A 22,022-nucleotide genomic window follows, 5' to 3' on the forward strand; every position below is an offset into this window, starting at 1 on the left:
GATGAACCATGGATGAACGAAGCCCTCGATTGAACCACATTAGACATCAGTGTGACCTCTTTTACGAAAGAACTTCAAAATTGAGCGGAATGGTCACAAGAACCTCATGAACAGTTGAAAGAAATAAGAACCAATGAGTTAAAATTAACCACTTCTCTGAATATCTTTCCAATCGAGTGTGCTTTGTTGGATCTGAACACACAGACACGCCGAAAAACACAAATCGAGACAAACCCAGGTGACGTGGTAAAAAATGAACGTTCCACGTGCTGGCGTGTGTGACAGAGGGCAGTGGATTCCGGTGGTGCGTGACTCATGCACTGAATATTTTTCGGTAAGTGGACTTTCTTTTGAGTTGGGCGGTGATGAAAAAACATGCCTGTAACAGACCTTGACGGCGACGACAACGACATAATTCCGCCAGGGTGGCGACGGTGGGAATGGCAGCGGATTTCAGCGGTAGTGACGGATCCCGACAACAAAGTAGATACTCTAAACCCAAAGTAGGAGACCAAACTCTTCGATAAGGTGCTCTAAACCTAAAACCCTAAGAGTTCACAAATCCTCAAATTACTCACAAAACCTTAATTGCCCTACGAAATGCCTAGAGCTCTAATACCATGATAATGTTAGAGCAGAATATGAGAGAACTCATAATCTTTCTATACACTAGAGTTTAATATATATAGACATACATGGAAACCCTAAAGTGAGAATAGTAAATTACAATAAAAGACAACAGACTAATTTAAACCCCTATAACTATTCATATACTATAACACTAATAACTTTCTTTCTTTAGGTTTTAAGCTAGTACTTGGTTGTTTTCTGTGGCACATTTATACTGCCATATCAATTCTGAATGTACTCTTTGCATTATGGAATAAATCTAGTTGCTTATGAATTTTTTTTTTGAACATTGGTGAAGGACGCATTCTTTGAATTTTTAAAGTCCTATCTTGGTCTCATAGTCGGCATTGAATTTAGGAGCATAATGGAACCTATGTATTAATTTTTATAACCTACTTGGTAACCATAAAAAAATCATAAATTGAAAATACTAATTCTAAAAATTAGGAATGGAATTTTACATTGGATTAAGATAATATGCTGCTGCATGTACGGACCTATGAAGTTGCATTGCCCATCTCTTATCAATTATATCCCAAATAGGTTTACAATGTTTCTTCACATATATATCCCATTGCAAGTCTCGCATCACCATCAACGAGTCTTAAAACTTTTACTAAGGGAATAACACATTTTGAACGATACTTTATGCATGACCAAAAGTCTGAATCGACAAGAATAATTTTCATTACTGCAGCTCTGTCAGGCTTCTTTGCGTAGTTGCTTCTTTTCCAATCTTCAAATTCAAACATTGCTCTCGAACCTATTTTATTTTCTGCCAAGCTTCGCAAAGTCAAGTAAGAAGTTGCAAATCGTGTCATACTAACCCTTATTAATTCTTCCTTTAGTATACTTCTTCATAAGGTTTAGAATCCAATAATGTTGATAAATATAGCCTTAGACACTATATCATTATGTAAGGGCATATCACCAATATTAGATAAAATCAAGTCTAAGCAATGTGCAACACAAAGAGACTAAATAGTTTACGCTTAGCCATTACTATTTGTCTAGCTTTGACATAAGCAGATGCACTATCTATTACTACTTAAACTACATTATCTTCACCAATCTCTTATACCAGTGAATCTATCATCGAATATCAATGTGCATCTTGATTTTTCCATTTAGTTCTATACTTTTCTAACAACTCTGGATTGATTGTTTCCACCTGTTTAAAAAAGTACATCTAACCTCATGATATGATGGAGATTTTAGTTCAGGACCAAATGAAGCAACTGAATCTATCGTACTTTTGAAATATAGATCTTTGATTAAATTAAAAGAAAGTGCATTTGCATTAAAAATCTAGAAATATCTCTACAAACACTTTCTCTGTCAGGTTTCTTCCACATACTGTTCAAGGTATTAGAATTAGATTTTTGTACACTTTTACCAAAAGCACCCATCATAAGTTTTTTTTTTCTTTTCTTTTTCCTATCGGCAATCTTCATCATGAAAATCATCTCCATCTTTATTTCTTTTATTTCCATTCAACAAACTCTTAAAAATATCTGGAATCTCATCAGAAACTTTACTACATGGAGCAACATCTTTTCTAGTATGTGCTAGATGATGTTTAATCCTATAAATACCCCCAATAAGAATTTCCACAAAGGGCATTTTCAAAACTAGAAAAATAAGAAAAACTATTTACACAAAATAGCAAAATTTAATCTTCTTTGATAGAGGTTGATAGAAGTCTATTAATGTCTATCAGTGATAGAAGCCAATAGAAGTCTATTACCGATAGACGCTGATAGAAGTTTATTAGTGTCTATCAGTGTTTTTTATTTTTGCTATTTCTTTAAATAGTTTGACTTTTTTTTTATTGTGAAAATTTCCTTTTTCACAGTGGTTACATCTTAATATGAACCTTCTATTTTTGCCTCGACTTTAACACAATGGTCCCATGTCAGATCTCCACTTTTCTCTTTACTTCCTCCTATCATTTTTTAACTTCAACATAGTAACTGATAAGGAAGTAAAAAAAAAAACTTCTAACCTTAATTGGTCTTCAAATATTGCCACTTGAGAATAGCTTCCCAATATCCTAATCTTCAAGTTCACAAAAGCCTTAAAATAAGAAAAAATGGGAGGTGAAGATTAATGAAAGGTGTTGTCGTTGGTGGATGTAGCCTAAAGGATAAAATGAGAGAAATCTCTGATAATAAAATCAAAGTTTTTATTATGAATCAGAAGTTATCAATACAAGAAGACAATCCCTCAATTTATAGTGAATTGAAAAGCAAACTAATTCTAATCCTAATCAATCAAAGAAACTAATTCAAATTCTAATAAACTAAGAAAACAATCCTATCCTAATTATTCAAGGAAACTAAACTTAATCCAAATTAATTAAGGATTTAACCAAGATACCTTAATATACTCTAATCCTATTGCATCATTCTATTCTTTAAAAAAACTTGTCCTCAAGTCTCGAAAAGAAAATGAAAAAAATACAAAACTTTTTTTTTCTTTTTCCCGATGATTTGTAAAAATCCCAAATATATACACTCATGCCACCAAGATTTTGCTCAACCGTTTTAGTTAAAGTTGGAGTATCAAAGCAACCCATAAACCCATTTGAAAAGTTGTTGCATAACCAAGGATTTGGGAAGAAATGAGTTGAAATAGTCCCACAAATAGGGAGGCTGCAAAGTGAAACTGGGGAGGACTGAAGCCGGGCTGGATCATACAAATTCGAAGGGGTTAGATCACGTGAAACACATGCCAGGAATTGAGCGCACATGTTGGCTTGGATCATGTGGGTCGAGTAGAATGGATCATGTGTTACCACATATTCTTCCTTCTTGTCTTCCATGCAATCGATTGCAACCAAAGATTCGAACTTCTTCAAATTGGGTTGCCTATAACTATCGTCCTTTTCACCGAAATTGCCTCCATCTATTATCACGTCTTCTTTTTTGAACACGACTTTCCTAGTATTTGCCCTTGATTTTTCTTCGCTCATTTTTCTTCCTTGCTCAATTGGTCCATGTGTGGGATTCAAATTTCTTAAGAGTTTTGTCTTTAAGTGCTTCTTGCAAGGTTCCACAACCATGGTTGAATTCTTGATCTTCTTTTAATCCAGCAAGCTTTAGGTTTTGATATTCTTAAATTATTTCTTTCTTGAACTTTTGCCATTGTTTTGAAGTTGATCCATGTTTTGAGTTATCTTTCCAAACAAATTTTGGATCTCTTTTACTCCCTTCTTCATTTCCTTAAAAACTTCAAGATTGATGTGCAAATTTCGAATACTTCGTACTGAAAAGACACAAGCAGTTACATCATCTAATTCTAGCAGTGCTTTGATTGGGCGCACAAATGATTATAGAGGTAATAAGGGAGTTGAATCAAATAGCTTCAAAGGTCATCCAAATAACCAAAGATCTAATCTAGGAGGTGTTGTTTGCTATTATTGTCATAAACCTGGCCATACGAAGCGTGAATGCAGAAAATTGCTGAGTAAGGGTCAGAGGATGCCATCACTCTCTGTACATGTCGCCTCTACTCTTGATAATCTTGACAAGTCAATTACGATTTTTGCAGAGGAGTTTGCTAAATTTCAGCAGTATCAAGAGTCATTGAGGGCATCATCTTCTACTCCCATTACGGCCATCGCAGAGACAGGTAACATTTCTAAATGCCTTCTTTCCTCCACGTCAAAATGGGTCATTGACTCTGGCGCTACAGACCATATGACAGGTAACCCTAGTTTATTCTCTAACCTTTATACATCTATCTCTTCACCTAATGTCACTATAGCTGATGGAACCTCCACTCTTGTTTTAAGATCAGGAATCGTCCATCTCACTGAATCAATTTCTCTGTCATCAATTTTAAATTTACCACATTTCTCGTTTAATTTGATTTTGATCAGTAAACTCACTCGTAATCTTCATTGTTGTGTCTCATTTTTTCTTGGTTATTGCTTATTTCAGGATCTTATGACGAAACAGACTATTGGTAAAGGGTGGGAATTTGGAGGTTTTACATCTTTGAACCACAAACACCTACGGCCATTACATGCTCTAGCATGTCTTCTCCCTTTGAAGAGCATTGTCGTTTGGGTCATCCGTCTATTTCTGTGTTGAAGAATCTTCGTCCACAACTTCAACATTTGTCTTCTTTAGATTGTGAGTCATGTCAGTTTGCTAAATTTCATCGTTTGAGTTTGTATCCCCGAGCCAATAAACGAGCTAGTGCTCCTTTTGAATTAGTCCGTTCTGATGTTTGGGGTCCATGTCCTGTTAAGTCCAAAGGAGGGTTTAGATATTTTGTTACATTTGTCGATGACTATTCTCGTGTTACGTGGTTATATTTAATGAAAAGTCGTTCTGAGTTACTTTCTCATTTTCGTAACTTCCATGCTGAAATTCAAACTTAGTTTAGTGGTGCTCTTAAAATCCTACGAAGTGATAATGCTAAGGAATATTTCCCTCATACACTCAAGTCTTATTTAGATGCCCATGGCATTCTTCATCAATCTTCTTGTGTCGATACTCCATCTCAAAATGGGGTTGCAGAATGAAAGAATCGTCATCTCCTTGAGACAGCCAGAGGTTTGATGTTTCAGATGCATGTTCCAAAATCCTTTTGGGCTGATGCTGTTTCCACAGCTTGTTTTTTAATAAATCGCATGCCTTCTTCCATTCTTAAGGGTGAGATACCTTTTCGTACTTTACGCCCCAAGCAAAATTTGTTTCCCATTCCACCCAAAATATTTGGTTGTACCTGCTTTGTTCGGGATGTTCGGCCTTAGCATACCAAGCTGGATCCAAAGTCCTTAAAATGTCTTTTCTTTGGTTATTCCCGTGTCCAAAAGGGGTATCGGTGTTATTATCCTAGTCTAAATAAATATTTCATCTCTCCTGATATCACGTTTTTTGAACATACCCCATTTTTTCCATCACCATCATTCTCTCCGAATAAGAGTCAGGGGGAGCATAAGGAATTAGAGGATGATTTCCTTGTCTACACAGTTATTTCTCCCTCCGATCCTCTTCTTGATTCATCTCTACCTGTGGCTACCTCTACTCTTCCACCCATCGTTAAGGTCTATACTCGACGACAACTTCCTTCAGTTCCATGTCTTGTACCAGAGTCTTCTTCGTCAGTGGATCCAGAAACGAGTGATGATCTCCCTATTGCTTTTCGTAAAGGTAAACGTACATGTGCTCATCCTATTTCCTCTTTTGTTTCATATAACCATTTGTCGTCTTCCACATGTTCATTCATTGCATCCTTAGAGTCTATATCCATTCCTAAAACTGTTCATGAGGCTTTGTCTCATCTGGTTGGTGTGCCGCAATGGTGGAGGAGATGACTGCCTTAGATGATAATTGTACTTGGGATTTAGTTTCTCTCCCTGCAAGAAAGAAGGCTATCAATTGCAAATGGGTGTTTACATTTAAAGTCAATCCTGATGGTTCTGTTGCTCGGTTAAAAGCGCATCTTGTAGCGAAAGGCTACACACAAACTTATGGTGTTGACTATGCTGATACTTTTTCTCCTGTAGCAAAAATGGCATCTGTGAGGTTGTTTATTTCATTAGCTTCATTAATCATTGGCCTTTACATCAACTTGATATTAAAAATGCATTTCTTCATGGTGATCTTCAAGAAGAGGTGTATATGGAGCAACCACCAGGGTTTGTTGCTCAGGGGGAGAATGGAACAGTGTGTCGCCTTCGTAAATCCTTGTATGGTTTAAAGCAGAGCCCACGAGCTTGGTTTGGTAAATTTAGTCAGGTGATTGAAAGCTTTGGAATGCGGAAGAGCATGTCTGATCATTCAGTCTTTTTTAAGAGATCTGAGGGTGGTGTCATCTTGTAGTCATATATGTGGATGATATTGTGATTATTGGTGATGATGCTGTAGGTATCCAGTCTCTAAAGACCTTTCTTCATAGTCAATTTCATACAAAAGATTTGGGCATGTTGAAATACTTCTTAGGAATTGAGGTAATAAGAAGCAAGAAAGGAATTCTATTATCATAGAGAAAATATGTACTTGATTTGTTGACTGAAACAGGAAAGCTAGGGGCCAAGCCATGTAGTACCCCAATGATGCCCAACTTACAGTTCACAAAAGATGGAGAATTGCTAAAAGATCCTGAAAGATATAGGAGGTTAGTGGGAAAACTTAATTACCTTACAGTGACTCGACCCGACATAGCCTATTCAGTAAGTATTGTGAGTCAGTAAATGTCATGTCCTACAGTTAATCATTGGGCTGCATTGGAACCGATTCTTTGTTATTTGAAGGCTGCTCCTGGGCGTGGTTTATTATATAAGGATTATGGTCATACTAATATTGAATGTTTCTTAGACGCCAATTGGGCAGGATCTAAAGAAGACAGAAGATCAACTTCAGGGTATTGTGTTTTTGTTGGTGGTAATTTGATTTCTTGAAAGAGTAAGAAGTAAAATATGGTGTCACGTTCAAGTGCAGAATCAGAATATAGAACAATGGCACAATCTGTGTGTGAATTGATTTGGATATATGAACTTCTTGTTGAGTTGGGATTTGAAATCACCACACCGACAAAGTTGTGGTGTGATAATCAAGCAGCACCTCATATTGTGTCTAATCCAGTATTTCATGAAAGAACTAAACCTATTAAAGTTGATTGCCATTTTGTACGTGAGAAAATTCAACAAGGGTTGGTATCTACAAGATATGTGAAGACTGGAGAACAATTACGAGATATCTTCACGAAAGCATTGGATGGAAGACGTATAGATTATCTATGTAACAAGTTGGGCATGATTAACATATATGCTCCAACTTGAGGGGGAGTGTTATAATCCTATAGTTAGGGTTTTTCATTCTTGTAAATATTTTGTGATATTTTCCTTTTCTATGCTTTGTACACTTGTATATATTCATATCTTTGGTGAATGAATAGAGTATTCCGATTCTTTCTCAAACCTAAGAGTTTTACAATTTTTAATGTTTTTTCGTACTTATTTTGCAGTTAGTTGGATGTTTTCTTTTTTGAGCTATTTTGAACTTTCAAGTTAGTTTATGTTTGTATATATTTTGGATTCATTTAAAGCATGGCTATTTATTTCTTTATTAATGTTATCTACCTAATTAAAACTTACGATACATACACTAAAATTCAATTTCGATACACATTCTGTGTCACGACTTAATAACCTTGCCTTTTACCATTGAAGTTCTAAATCTAAGGCTCATGGAGTGTTACTATATGTGAATCTGCGAATGTGAAGTAGACGGAGGGATAAACTTTAGGATTTTGAGACCTACGGCCTCCTTATATGTTTACAGAAACAGTCTGAATCAGCAGTCTTATTAACAAATATAATTAATTTTTTTCCTTTCGAAAGAGGGATCTAAATTTTCATTAAAACAGCATTTAAACTTGAAAATCTGCATTGTGCAATGTTAGATCTTTATAGATATGTATGGAGATCATCTGTGCCAGGTACTGGAAAGTCACAGTTCCTGAAATTTGCTGCCAAATTGAGCAACCGAGCTGTTATTACCACTGGATTAGGAAGCACTAGCGCAGGATTAACTGTTGCTGCTGTCAAGGATGGAGGTAACTTTCAAAACCTTTTCCTTTTTATTCATATTGATTGATTTGCTGAATCAAGTTTATTTTATTGGTCACTTTTTTGGAAAGTAATGCAATAAAAAGAACAATATCACAGTAAGGAGAAATGAAAAATTAATATAAACTAATAAAGAGCTTCTATTTCTTCTTTTGGTTTAAATCGAAACCTCAGTTGTAATCGTCCTTTTGTATTTCTGCCCAACTTGGTAGATTGTTGTACCCTTACTTTTTCCTTTTCCTCCCTGGGCCAAGGGATCTTTCAGTTTCTAGAGAACTAGGAGCTAATTTGAAGTATCCCTTATCTGACGTGTGTTTATTGGCCCAAAGGTGAAGTATTTCAAACTATTATCTATTGCTAATGCTCCTTTCCAAATGAGTGATGCTTATGGTTCTGCTCCCATTGGCAAGCACTTCTGATGCTAAATCAAGAACCTGGAGCAATGAATGATCAAAACTGGATAATACAAACACGCACATCCTTCCTATCTTGAAACATAGTGCCATGACAAGCATATTTGAATTTCAAGCTAAAGGTGGAAACTTGAAGAAGTCTTGTTCAGATGATAAAATTTTATCTTAGAAAATAAATATGTGCGGGGGTAATTTGTTTTCTTTAAAAATAAGTTATGCATAAGATACACGTCTCCCTTTCTCTCATAATCATGCTTTACATCTGTCTTGGAATATCAATAGAAGTGCAGTGGATATGGTGTTTTAAACATAGTAACTTTGGCTGGTAATCTAATTTTAACCTACACTATCAGTCTTGGACGGTCTTTTTCATTCAATTGCTGACTTTTTGCATCTCATCCACCTTCCTAAAAAACAATTAATTTGTATATTCATGGAACTGATAGGCGAATGGATGCTGGAAGCTGGGGCACTTGTACTAGCTGATGGAGGACTTTGTTGCATAGATGAAGTGGACAGGTGCATTCGATTAAATGGAAACATAGATATTTTATATTATAACTTGCATGTATAATAAATATGAAACTGATTTATTGAATAAATATGAAGACCTCAAATCTCTGTATTTCACTCAACTTCACAGGCTCCTACATATTAGTCAATGGGCCCGAAAAAGGCATAAAGGAAACAATGAGGAATGGGGATTTACAATTTACAAAGAAAGAAAAGAAACTTAGATTTTTCTCTTTGTTTTTTCTAAACAAAATATCTCATTAAGGAAAAAAAAAATAAAAATGAAAGACTACGGGGGAATATAAAAAACCAAGCCCACCAAAAATGCCCCTAGGAAGGGTCTCCAACTAACGAAAATGTCACTTATGGAATAATTAAAAAAAACTTCGAATACAAGTGGCTAGCCTCTATGCTGGTAGGAAGCTGAAGATTGCAATTGAAATTGATAGAAAATCTATTAAAATAGGAAAGAGAAGATTTACAATATCCAACTAAATCACTTTGAGAGGCCTGGACTTTGCTAAGAAAATTACTCTCCAAATTCTGCCTATCCCCAAAATGCAAAACCATTTAGTTTTCCATATTTATAACCACCTTTCACGAAACAAATCTTATCTTGACATATGTGTCTCTCTATAGGCAACATTGTTCATAGTTGGACTCATTTTCTTTAGTGGGGGTTGGTTTCCTGTATAAGTATACCCTTGTATTCTTTTCTTTTCTTCTCAAAGTGGTTGATAAAATTAAAATGACATATGTGCGCTTCCAATATTCTAATAGCATCCTTGATATTTCCTTCCTAATATTCCTTACATATGCATTATGCTGAAATTTTATGGAAACCATTTTATATATTCTTTTTCGTTTGGAAAAATAAATAAAAGTAGATTTGAAAAGCTTTTAGCCCCTGGCCATGATCAAGATGCTTGTTAATTTTCATGTTATTTGGAACTTAGGATACATTTTTTTTTAAATCAGCATGAGAGAACATGACAGAGCCACAATCCATGAAGCAATGGAGCAGCAGACTATAAGTGTCGCAAAGGTATTATTTATCTCTAGTACAAATGGTCAATTGATGTTTTGAGAGCATGCTAGACTCTGTAATAGTGATACTTTAGATGCTATATTGGAACTAGAGATGAACATGATTAACATTATGTAATGTAGAAAGGGGTGAACACACTGTATTATCTATGAATTTTGGTAAATTATCTGCAGACTCTAGAATCATACCTAAATAAGAGAAGTGGGAGAGAGACTGAAGCAGAAAACGAGGGAAAAGTTGAAAGGAAGGAGTGAACTTCAAATAAACCTAAAAATATATATTAGACTTAGTTTAGTTTAAGAATAGAAATGATGAGATATTTCACCTAGTTTAGTTTCAGTCAATTTGTGATGTAGTAGGATTAGTGTAAGTTGGGGTATCTTGGTCAAATTCTTATTTGATTAGGATTATAATTTGATTAATTAGGATTAGGATTATGATATGTTTTCTTGATTAATTAGGATTAGAATTAGTTTTTTGATGCAACGGTTGAGAATGCCAGTTTCAATAAAGTTGTGGAAACATTTGCCGCCCCTTAAAGATCATAGCTTAAGTTACCGTGTTGCTAATTGGAATTTTTTTTATGTATACCCTTTGATAGGGCTCTTTTGTATATCCTTTGTATTATTTCATTATTAAAAAAAAGGGTCATGGAACACCTAAGAATCTCACCTTTAATGATGTTCCAAGCATTTTTTTTTTCCAAGAAAGTCTCCAGTGTAACTATATGAACCCACAAGTCGTCAACGGCTTCTCTGGTTTCAATTTCAGAAAATGGTTCTTTTAAAAGAGCCTTACTCTGAGAATCAATTTGCTGCCACTAAATGTTAGAAGGAATAACACGATTGCCACATTTGATTTGTATATAATTTAGTGAAGAGGGTCACAAACTCATTCACAAGCAAGTCTGCATTCAACACACTAGCTCCAAAACCATTTTGGATTTATTTGATGAGGTTTTTTTTTTTATCTAGTGGTAGTATAGTTATGGAAGAACTTGGTATTCTCATTTCCTTGTCCCTTGGGTCTCCATTTAAGCTTGCATTTCGCCTTAGTATTAATCTTCCAATTGAGCTCTGCATAAAGTTTTTTTTCTCTCCCTGAACTCATGAGCAAAAAACCCAAGGTTTTGCTCAGCAGCGTTCAAGGAACTGATGGCTTTGAGCGCTTGCTTTTTTTGAAGGCCAATGATGTCAAATTTCTCCTCATTCCAAACTTTCAACTGCAGTTTCAACTTCTTTAATTTCTGATAAACACAAAACCAAGATAGCCATGGAGAGAGCCAACTTCTACAATTCGCAATAAAACGGAAAAATCATGAGGCTTCCAAAGATGCTACCATGCTTAGGAGAACACCTAGTAATCATCGCCAACAGAAGTGGGAAGGGAAGTTGCAGGAGAGTGTTGAAAAGCAGAAAGGGGACGAAGGTGGGAAGAGAGGAGAGAGGGGAGAGAGAGGAAATAGAGAAGTTAGCTTAAGGACTGATTAAAAAAGAAATTGCAGATAAAATTGTGGACAATGCTCAAGTGCAAACGTAATTTTTTCACAGTTCTTACTTATTTTCATATTGGGGCTTGCATTGTGTTTATTTGGGACATTAGAGTTCACAAAAGACCAAGAATGGTTACAGAAGATGATATCTTGATGCAGTACAAGTACAGGAAGTTGCATTGATAATTATCTAGGCTCTCTCTTTCATCTTCATGAATCATCATTTCTACTGTTTTCTGCTTTTGTTTTCAATTTGTTTCATTTGAAGCTTGGTTTATACTTGAGGTTGTTTCTGTTTTCTTTGGATGCTATTTTTATCAAACAAAACTGATAAATGCCTAAAACATAGGAGTTACATAAAGTATTAACTTGAAGGTTAGCCACACAGAATTCGGTAAATCCTGCATACGTTGTTCAAGATAACTGATTTAAAAAAAAAAAAAAAAAAAACCTAAGCACAATAATTGAACGTACAAGTAGGATAGAAAATAATAGAGTAAGCAAATGGCAAGAGTCAGCATCAGATTTTCATTAGGCATAACACCTATGTACAAATATATGACAACTCTGACACTGTGTTTGTAAGCTGCTGTCAGGCCATGCCTTCTTCAAGTTAGAAGGCTGGCCTTGTAGTTATCTTCCTTCATATTTGTTTCTGCTGAGTTACTTTAGTCGAGGCGTATGTATATCTGCATGAAGACTATTTTACATATTTTCTTTCACCTATATGCTTATCCTATTTTTTTTTTGTTTTTTCCTCTTTTAGGCTGGTCTTGTAACAACTCTCAGTACTAGAACGATAGTATTTGGCGCAACAAATCCTAAAGGACATTACGACCCTGAACAACGTATCATTTTCACATTGTTTATGTGGCTTAATCTAATAACCTTAAGGTGTGGTTCCTAAATTACACAAACTTGCGTTTAAAAGACTTGGGGTTGGTTTGCTTATTGGGTTGTTACTGGGATGGTAATGACGGGCCCATTCGAGAGGTTATAAATGCTGTTCTCCCTTTTGTTTTCATCCTTTTGACAAAACTGTTCATATTTCCTGCATTTTCTCTTGCATTCTTCGTTCTCTTTATTTTTCCTATTGCAGCCTCACAGGGAACGCGCATCCTCCTGCTGCTTGTACATGCATTCGAATCCTTAACAAGAAAACCCACTTGATATTTATGTTGAATGTGTATTCAAATCCTTTATAAGAAAAACCCTTTGATATTTATGTTTGCAATTTTCATAAAACTAATTTCTGTTACCAAAATTTTCCCTCAAATGTCTCCAAAACTTCAAAAATCAGGTGAAGAAATTATTTGATTCTATTTGAGTCGTAATTTTCAACCTCTTGGCTTGGTGGTTTGTTGTCAACCTGTTTCTTTGAGGGTCGGGACTGTCTCTTAATGTTACTAAAAACTTCTATCATTGGGATTAACCTTGATAGCAAGGAAGTAAATCTTTATGCCACGAGTTTTGGGTGCAAGGTGGAAACTCTTCCATTCACGTACTTGGGCTTTCCTATAGGAGGGAAACACAGTGCTAAGGAAACTTGGAAGCTTCTTAAGGAGAGGTTTATATTAAAGGTGGATAGCTGAGAGGAATTTCCCTCTCTAAAGGAGGTAGGCTGACTCTAGCTCAATCAATTATCACCCAAAAGAGGAAAGCTGAAATGCCAACAGGCCTCTATTATTGAATTCACATGACCCGATAGTACCCCATTTTGGAACGTCCGGTGCCAAAGTCACTGAATGGATAAGTCGCTAATCCCTAAAATGAACTATGTAATGTACTTTATCTGTTGGGTTAGGGGTAGGCATTTTAGAAGAGGTTTCTATTGTATCAATCTACCCATGTTTAATTCCTGTTGAGCATATAGTCTTCCTTGCTACTTCTTCTCTTTTATGCAAAAGCTCTGGTCAACATTACCAATCGCCTAGAAAAGATCATTAGAGATTTTGTTTGGGATGGGGTCCTTGCAACCCTACTTCCCACCTTGTCAACTGGAATTCGACCTCTCTTCCTACTATTTATGGTGGCCCTGGAATTGGGTCCCTTTGTTAAAAAAAAATACAGCTTCTTATGAAATAGCTATGGAGGTTTTGCTAGGATGAGAATGCTTTGTGGAGACACATAATTGGGGCTATTTATGGTGTCGATGCTTACGGTTGGACATCAAATATGCCTAAGTAGGGAAGAGAAACTAGACTTTGGAATGGCATTTTAAAGCATAGACTTTTTTTTTTATATATATATATATATATAATTTCACTAAGTTTATTGTGGGCGATGGGAAAGCAATCAGATTTTGGGTGGATAATTGGTGTGATTCTCAACCCCTTGCACAGAAATTCCCCGATATCTTTACTTTATCCTTAAAAAAGGATACTGTGATTGCAGACTATTGGTGTGCATCCAGTCAAACCTGGAATTTGGGCCTTAGAAGAAGTGTTTTTGATAGAGTTGGGTGATATGGTTGCTATTTTGGAAGTCAAAAACTCATGGGCACCTCAGGGAGGTCGCGATTGCCTAACGTGGAAGCTTGACTCCTTGAGGAAGTTTACTACCAAAGCTACCTTTTTAAACATCACTGAGAGAACCTCCTCCTCCACCCTTCCTCTGATGAATCTTGTTCAGAAGCTTAAAATTCCCAAAAAAAAAAAGTCGAATTCTTCCTTTGGTCCCTTGCATATAGAGGCTTAAATACTCATGACAAGCTTCAAAGGAAGCTTAAAAATACCTCTCTCGACCCTTGCTTATCTTGCCCTTGCTTTAGAACTCAAGGATATAGTTGTACAACTTATAGAACATATCCTATTCAAGTAAGGTTGTTTATTGAAAGTAAAGGAGAAAAGAGATAACATAAGGTTTACGTGGAAAACCCTAATATAGGGAGAAAAAACCACGATAAAGAAGTTTTTATTATTTTAATATCATACATACAAGAGACCCTAACCTCAGACATAAATAGAATGAGGGAAACCCTAATTTTAGTAGGCATAAAAGAAAAGACAAAAATGCCCTTAGTGCTAATGCACCATATTTCAACACTCCCCTTCAAGTTGGGGTGTAGATATCAGCAAGACCCAACTTGCTAACACAAGCTTCAAACGTCTGTCTTGGTAATCCTTTGGTAAGAACATATGCAACCTGTTGGACTGAAGGGACATAGGGAATAAAGATAACCCCGTGGTTTAACTTCTCTTTAATAAAGTGTTTGTCAATTTCAACATGCTTGGTTCTATCATGTTGTATTGGATTGTTGGTGATATTGATAGCAGCCTTATTATCACAATACATCTTCATGGGACCTGGACTGTCTTGGTGAAGATCAGCCAAAACTTTCTGTAACCATATTTCTTCACACTCTCAGGCTCATAGCTCTATATTTTGCCTTAACACTGCTTCTGGCAACTATACCTTGTTTTTTTACGTCGCTAGGTCACCAAATTTCCCCATACAAAGGTACAATATCCCGAGGTTGACTTTCTATCTGTCATTGAACCTGTCCAATCTGAGTCAGTATATGCTTCGATGCTTCGTGTATCATATTTTCTGAAAACTAAGCCCTTCCCTAGGGTAGACTTTAGATATCTCAGAATTCGAGTCACTGCTTACATGTGTTCCTCATATGGATTCTACATGAACTGACATACTACACTCATAGCATAGGAGATGTCGGATGTAGTATGAGATAGGTAAATCAGTTTTCCTCCAAAGCGTTGATACCTCTCCTTATTTACATGAACTCCTTCCGTAATGTTTTTCAGTTTGCCATTGACCTTAATAGGAGTGTCAATGGGTTTGCATCCAGTCATTCCTGTTTCCTTTAACAGGTCCGAAGTGTACTTCTATTGAGACATTGATATTCCGGCTTTCGATCTTGCCACTTCCATCCCGAGAAAATACCTCAGACTATCAAGATCTTTTATCTCAAATTCGCCTGCCATCCTTTGTTTTAGTTTAACAATTTTTGCCGACCCTTGATAAAATGATATCATCGACATAAACACCAAAACAACAATCTTCCTTGAAAGTGATTTTTTGGTGAACAATGTATGATCAGAATGCCCTTGAACAAACCCTTGGGATTTAACAAACACTATGAACCTATCGAACTACGCTCTCGGAGACTGTTTCAACTCATATAAGGACTTTCTGAGTCTGCAAATATGGTTCCCAAATTTAGCTTCGAAGCCTGGAGGAGGACTCATGTAAACCTCTTCTCTTAACTCACCATTCAGGAAGGCATTTTTTACATCCAGTTGATGTAGAGGCCAATCGTTATTCACGGCAACAGACAAAAGAACTCGGATCGTGTTGAGCTTATCCACTGGGGAAAAAGTTTCTGAATAATCAATCCCATACGTTTGAGTGAACCCTTTAGCAACTAACCTAGCCTTATATCTCTAGAGCGTTCCGTCAGACTTATACTTCACTGTAAACACCCATTTGCAACCAATTGTCTTGTGACCTCTAGGGAGAGCCACTAAATCCCAAGTCTGGTTCGCCTCGAGAGCTCTCATTTCTTCCATTACTGCTGCTCTCCACTCGGGAACTTCCATGGCTGCATGCACACTGATAGGTATTGCTAGGGCATCCAGTTGAGTAGTGAAAGCCTTAAAAACAGGAGACAAGTTACTATAGGTCAGAAAACTGTCCATAGGGTACTTTGTACATGACCTGGTTCCTTTCCTTAGAGCAATTGCCATATCAAGAGTGGTATCATAATTTCCAGTTTTTGTCGGCCTCTCTCCAGTATCAAACTTCTGAGACAAATTTTCACCTTCTTGACAGTCTTTCAGCACCTTATTACCTTCTATAATTTCAACCTTCTCTAAGTTTGTCTCACCATCTTCTCTGTGCCTAGACTTCTTTTCAAGGACCTCTGAAACAATAGGATCTTGAACCTGAGCTAGTTCCGATGCTTGGACACTTTCCGATGGAACAACAGGAATTTCCTAGGTTTCCTTTTTGAGATTCTTCTTATAGTATGTTATCGAGGGCATTTGTCTAGTAGGGAGGATAGACATTGGAATATTAGGGAGGACAGACCCTGGAATATCAGGACCAGGTTCGGGACTAGGCACTGGAATATCAGGACCAGGTTCGGGTAAACTGGGTTCAGGAACAGTAGAACTAGGCTCAAGATTGAAACTAATAGGTACGGAGTATGTGGAACTGTTAATCTCTTCACTCGTGGTCTCCCCCTAAAGACGACTAACGGGAAAGAATGGTTCATCTTCAAGGAACGTGACATCCATAGTGACAAAGTACTTTATAGAAGGTGGGTGAAAATATTTATAGCCTCGCTGATGAAAGGGATACCCGACAAATACACACTTTTAAGCTCGTGGGGCAAACTTAGTTCGGTGAAGACCGTGAGTATGAACAAAAGCTGTACACCCAAACACACGCAAAGGAACTTTAGGGATAAGACGTGTAGACTAGCAGGACTCTTTAAAGCACTCAAAGGGTGTTTGAAACTTTAGAACACGTGAAGGCATCCTATTAATGAGATGAGCTGTAGTGAGGATCGTGTCTCCTCATAGGTACGATGGGAGAGACACCAAAATCATCAAAGAACGAGCAACTTCAATGAGATGGCGATTTTTTCGTTCAGCCACCCCGTTTTGTTGCGGAGTATAAGCACAAGAGTTTTGATGGATGACCCTTTTTGACGTAGGAATTCCCGGAGGGTGTGATTAACAAACTCATGCCCATTGTCACTTCGAAGGATGACAATTTTTGTATTAAACTGAGTTAAGATAGTGGTATAGAATTGTTGGAAGGTAGACATGACCTTGGATTTATCAGAAAGGAGGTATACCCATGTAAGTCGAGTATGATCATCGATGAATGTGACAAACCATCGTTTACCGGATACGGTAGAGATGTTTGAAGGGCCCCAAACATCACTGTGGATCAAGTGGAAAGGCTGGGTAGGTTCTAAGAAGCATGGACACTGACACGCGACACGACGACACACCAATTTTCAAAAAAGTAGGACACGACACGTCGGGGACACATTTTTTTAGTTAAAAAATTAAATATATGTCGTGAAATAAACATATTGGAAAATATTCCATTTAAAAACATCATTAACAACCATACAAGATACAACCATAAATAAGATGAGTAGATGACTAACGGTCCAATGTCATAAGTCGTAACAAGTTTAACTGTTTAAGTAATTAGTTGAACACCACAAAAGTTACAAAACCACAAAATAGAATCGAAGAAGCCAAGCCATATTTTCTTCATTTTTGTCCAATGTCCTCTTAACTACTCGAAACTTCATTCTGATCACCATCATCAGTAAAAACTACAGCTTCCAATTTTGGTTTGTCCAAAAATAAACTAGCTACTTCAAGCATTCCTGCATCTTCAAATGAATCAAATGAATCTCCAGCAATGTCCCACATTTCGTCTCTCCTTTGAAATATTCAGGAGTTCTTGATAAAAGACGTAGATTGCTATGGATGTACACCAAGTCTTCTACACGTTTTGGTGTCATCTTGTTCCTTCTCATGGAGTGCACAAATGAATATGTACTCCAATTTCACTCACAACACGAGGAAGATGAAGGTTGAACAAGTAACTTCATAGCTAGTGATTGTAAAGTTGGAGTAAAGGCACCATGGATGGCCCACCAACTCTTCGGAGGCATATTATATCTATCACGTATGGAATCATGTTCAGCAAACTCTGAAGACATTATAGAGAAATTGGCAAATTCAATGTTACTCTTGTTCGCTCTCTCTGAACTAAAGTATCTCTTGATACACTTCATCCTCTCTTCTTGATACTTCTAAGTTTTTATGTGGTGGAACTCGAGTCTTGTCTTCTTCAAGCCATTGTGGACTATAATACCTAAAATAAAATTATAAAATATACCCAACTTTAGAGTGTGCATAGAAATTGAAAATATAAAATAAAGATCTAGGATGTCTTAGAATACCTTGGATTTAAAGAATGTGCCAAACAATGGAGAGGAGTGTTATTTTTATTCCAACGGTCAATCAAAATTTGATGCACCACTCCATAAAATGATGATTCATCTGGATGCTTTCCTTCATGTTTATAGATGACCACCTTTATTTTTTCAATCACGGTGTCCCACATATCATATACAAAATGGAGGCAAGGTTTGTCCGTATCACAATCTCTGATCATATCATAAATAGGAGTATTTATCCTGTGATTCAATAATTTGTCCTGCACCCTTACAATTTGCAGCATTGTCAGTGATTATTTGAATCACATTCTCATGTCCCACCTCATTTATAACTTCTTTCATCAAATTTGCTATGAAATATTTGTCTTTATTCTCACCTGAGCAATCTACAGCTTTAAAAAACATTGGTCCTCCTTTTGTAATTGCCATAAAGTTAATCAATGGTCTCCTTTGCAAATCGCTCCATCCATCACTGACAATACTTACCCCCTTTTGAGACCATGTACTTTTCACAGATTGCAACAATCTCTCTATATTTGCTTTTTCTTTTTGGAGAAGAATCGTTCTCAATTTATTATACCCTGGAGGTATATAACTCGACAAAGCATTATTTGCAACCAAAGAAAATGTGTTGACATTCCAAAAGATTGAGATTCAGTTTGTATATGCCGTGAAGGTGGTAAAGGAACTTGTTTAGGTGCATTCCTTCCAATACGCGTCTTAGCTTCATCTTCTAATTTTTGCATTTCAGCAAGATCTTTAGGGGTGATTTTTTTACATATTCCAATCCCAAATCCACTTAATTTTAGTAGGTGCGCCCTAACTCTTGTATAAGAACTTTTTCTATTTTCTTGACAACAATTACATTGCCAAGAAATATTCCCCCTTCATTCAATCTCTCATTTTTTGTAACATATTGCCATAATGGTTTTGTATCATTGTCGGTAGTCATTTTTGAGTTGATTTCAGTATGACTTGAAGATGATTCTGCCATACTTTTTAAATAAAATAAAAAAAAACAAAATAAGATTTAAATGTTCAAACAAAAATAGGAGGTTGGGAGAAAAATGCAAAAAAATAAAAGAAGAAACAAACCAAATCGAACGAAGTTGGACGTGGAGAAGAAGTCAAACGAAGTTTGGGTGAGGAGAAGTCGTCGACGAGTCTGGGCGTGGAGAAGTCGGCTGGGCGTGAAGTCGAACGAAGTCTAGCGAGTCTGGGCGTGAAGTCGATCGAGTGGGCGTGGAGGTGAGGCGTTTTGGGCGGGTGGACTCGAGGAGTTCTGCTTCTGATATTTTGAAGAAAAGAAAAGTGGAAAGGAATAATATAATTTGAGAAATTAAAATAAAAAACACAAAAACCTAAAAGTTTTGGGCTTGGGCTGATGCTTTTGGGTTGCTAACTTTAATTTTATAAGCTTTCACTGTTTTTCTCTTTAATTTTGCAGCGCCGTGTCCCAGAAGTGTCCCAACCGTGTCCCACCCGTGTCCCCGCCGTGTCGGCCATTTAAAAAAATAATAAAATATCCGACACGCCAACTGGCGTGTCCGACACATGTCGGAGGCGTGTCGGTGTCCGACACGTGTCCGACACTGACACTTAACCATCTTAGGAGTGTCGGTGCTTTATAGGGTAGGTTTATAAGGCTGAGAGACAAAAGAAACACAAGGCTGTTTAGCACGTATATAGACATCACAAGACAAAGAAGAAATATTCACATTATGGAATAAATGGGGAAACAAATATCTCATATATTGAAAACTTGGATGTCCAAGACAAATGCCACAATAAATAATCTTTTTTAGACATAGTAAATGAAGATAAAAAACTAGTCCTAAACAAATTCCTAGAGGAAGCATCTTTAGAAAGGAAATAGAGGCCCCTGTCATATTGGGCAGTGTCAATCGTCTTCCCCGTACTCAAGTCTTGAAACAAAGCAGCATCTGGTGAGGAGACAACTTTATAGTTCAAATATTTTGTTATTTTACTTATTGATAACAAGTTGTAAGAAATTTTGGCACATGTAGGACATTTTGTAGAATTAATCCCTGAAATGGTGACAATCTGCTTTTTCCTGCAACAGGAGCAAATGACCCATCTGCAATACGAATCCTTATATTTCCAGCACTCGGATAGTACCGGAGGAATCAATCAGATGAGCCAGTCAAGTGATTGGTCGCTCCTGAATCTAGAATCCATAACTCATTCCTTTTAACGAGGAAACTAAAAGATTGAGGGTTACCTGATTGAACAACTTTTCCGATCCCTATGGTACCAGAATCATCTGGGTTAGTCACCGGAGGTTGTGTCTGAGGTTGTATCTGAGGTTATGTGGCCCCCTTAATCAATTCACTCACTAGAGCATGCCCAGATTTTGACTTGTCATTTAGGGGGCGATGTTTACCATTAGGAGGTCGACCATCTGTCTCTTATACACATCTAGATGTGTATAAGAGACAGGCTTACTCTACAGTGGTAACCCCAGACCCATTCATTGCACTCGATCTATCCTCTTCCAATCGAACCTTTGAACAGACCTCCATGAGAGACGGTATCGGCTTTTGCCCTAGTATTCGACTCCGAACCGTATCAAATTTGGGGTGCAACCCCACAAGAAAATCATACACACGATCAACCTCTTCTATCTTTGAGTACTGAATTCCGTCATGTTGACAGTTCCAGATGATCTCCCAACATAAATCCATTTCTTGCCATAACAAACACATCTTGTTGAAGTATGACGTTACATTCATGCTCCTTTGTTTGCACTCATGAACCTGTTTACATAAAGTATACAGGCGAGATGCGTTCTGCCTTCTAGAATATAACCTACGGACCGCATCCCAAATATCCCGTGCAATGGTTGAATATAGAAAAGGTTTTCCAATTTGAGGTTCCATGCTACTTATCAACATCGAACGAAGTAAAGAATCTTCTGCCTTCCAGACCTGCTCTTGAGGATCCACAGGGCTCGGTCGCGATATTTCTCCGGTTAAGTACCCAAATCTATGGTGCCGTTGAAGGACCATCTTAATTGTTTGGGACCAAGAGAAGTAGTTTTGACCATTCAGCTTCTCTCCTGTGATCATTCCTACAGAGTTTCCCAAAGTTCCAGTTAACAAATTAGCAGTAGGTAGAGTAGGAAACATTGTTATCGGGTTTTTTGAATAGATTGGAAGACTGGAAGACTCATGGCCATTTAGTTTTGCCCCAAGAACCGCCATTTATTATTGGAGACTCGCTAATTGTTGTTGGAGTTCCCCATGGGTCTCTAATCTCGACTGTTTCTACTCATAGGAGATGGGAATGAAATTCTCACCCATAGAGTCACCCACTCGATATTGAGGCTGAATCGGATACACATTCGGGAGGGACCCCTATTGCTGGAA

At 37.0% G+C, this 22,022-nt stretch overlaps 2 protein-coding genes across 4 annotated transcripts in view; both read left to right on the forward strand.

Annotated features, from left to right (window-relative positions):
* Positions 1–22,022, forward strand: part of LOC120077089 (probable DNA helicase MCM9) — a 66,520-nt gene that overhangs the window by 38,826 nt on the left and 5,672 nt on the right. For 2 of the 3 annotated variants that reach the window (XM_039030952.1, XM_039030954.1), the window contains 4 exons: positions 8,086–8,202; positions 9,075–9,147; positions 10,120–10,186; positions 12,448–12,529. In XM_039030952.1, the coding sequence (XP_038886880.1) occupies positions 8,086–8,202; positions 9,075–9,147; positions 10,120–10,186; positions 12,448–12,529 (339 nt within the window). Of the gene's footprint in view, positions 1–8,085; positions 8,203–9,074; positions 9,148–10,119; positions 10,187–12,447; positions 12,576–22,022 lie in introns of all 3 variants that reach the window. The other variant, XM_039030953.1, reaches the window with a different exon arrangement.
* On the forward strand, positions 2,698–7,514 carry LOC120077091. Its single transcript, XM_039030956.1, has 2 exons — positions 2,698–4,338; positions 4,575–7,514. The coding sequence occupies exons 1-2, from the start codon at positions 3,873–3,875 to the stop codon at positions 4,601–4,603; spliced, it is 495 nt and encodes a 164-aa protein (XP_038886884.1). The 5' UTR covers positions 2,698–3,872; the 3' UTR covers positions 4,604–7,514.

Source organism: Benincasa hispida, chromosome 5, assembly GCF_009727055.1.
Source record: "Benincasa hispida cultivar B227 chromosome 5, ASM972705v1, whole genome shotgun sequence".
NCBI lineage: Eukaryota > Viridiplantae > Streptophyta > Magnoliopsida > Cucurbitales > Cucurbitaceae > Benincasa > Benincasa hispida.

Excerpts from the sequence above, each read along its gene's own strand:
- LOC120077091 (XM_039030956.1), top strand. The coding sequence starts at position 3,873 with ATGTGCAAATTTCGAATACTTCGTACTGAAAAGACACAAGCAGTTACA. Across the intron at positions 4,339-4,574 it reads CGCTACAGACCATATGACAG|GATCTTATGACGAAACAGAC; the intron begins GTAACCCTAGTT and ends TGCTTATTTCAG.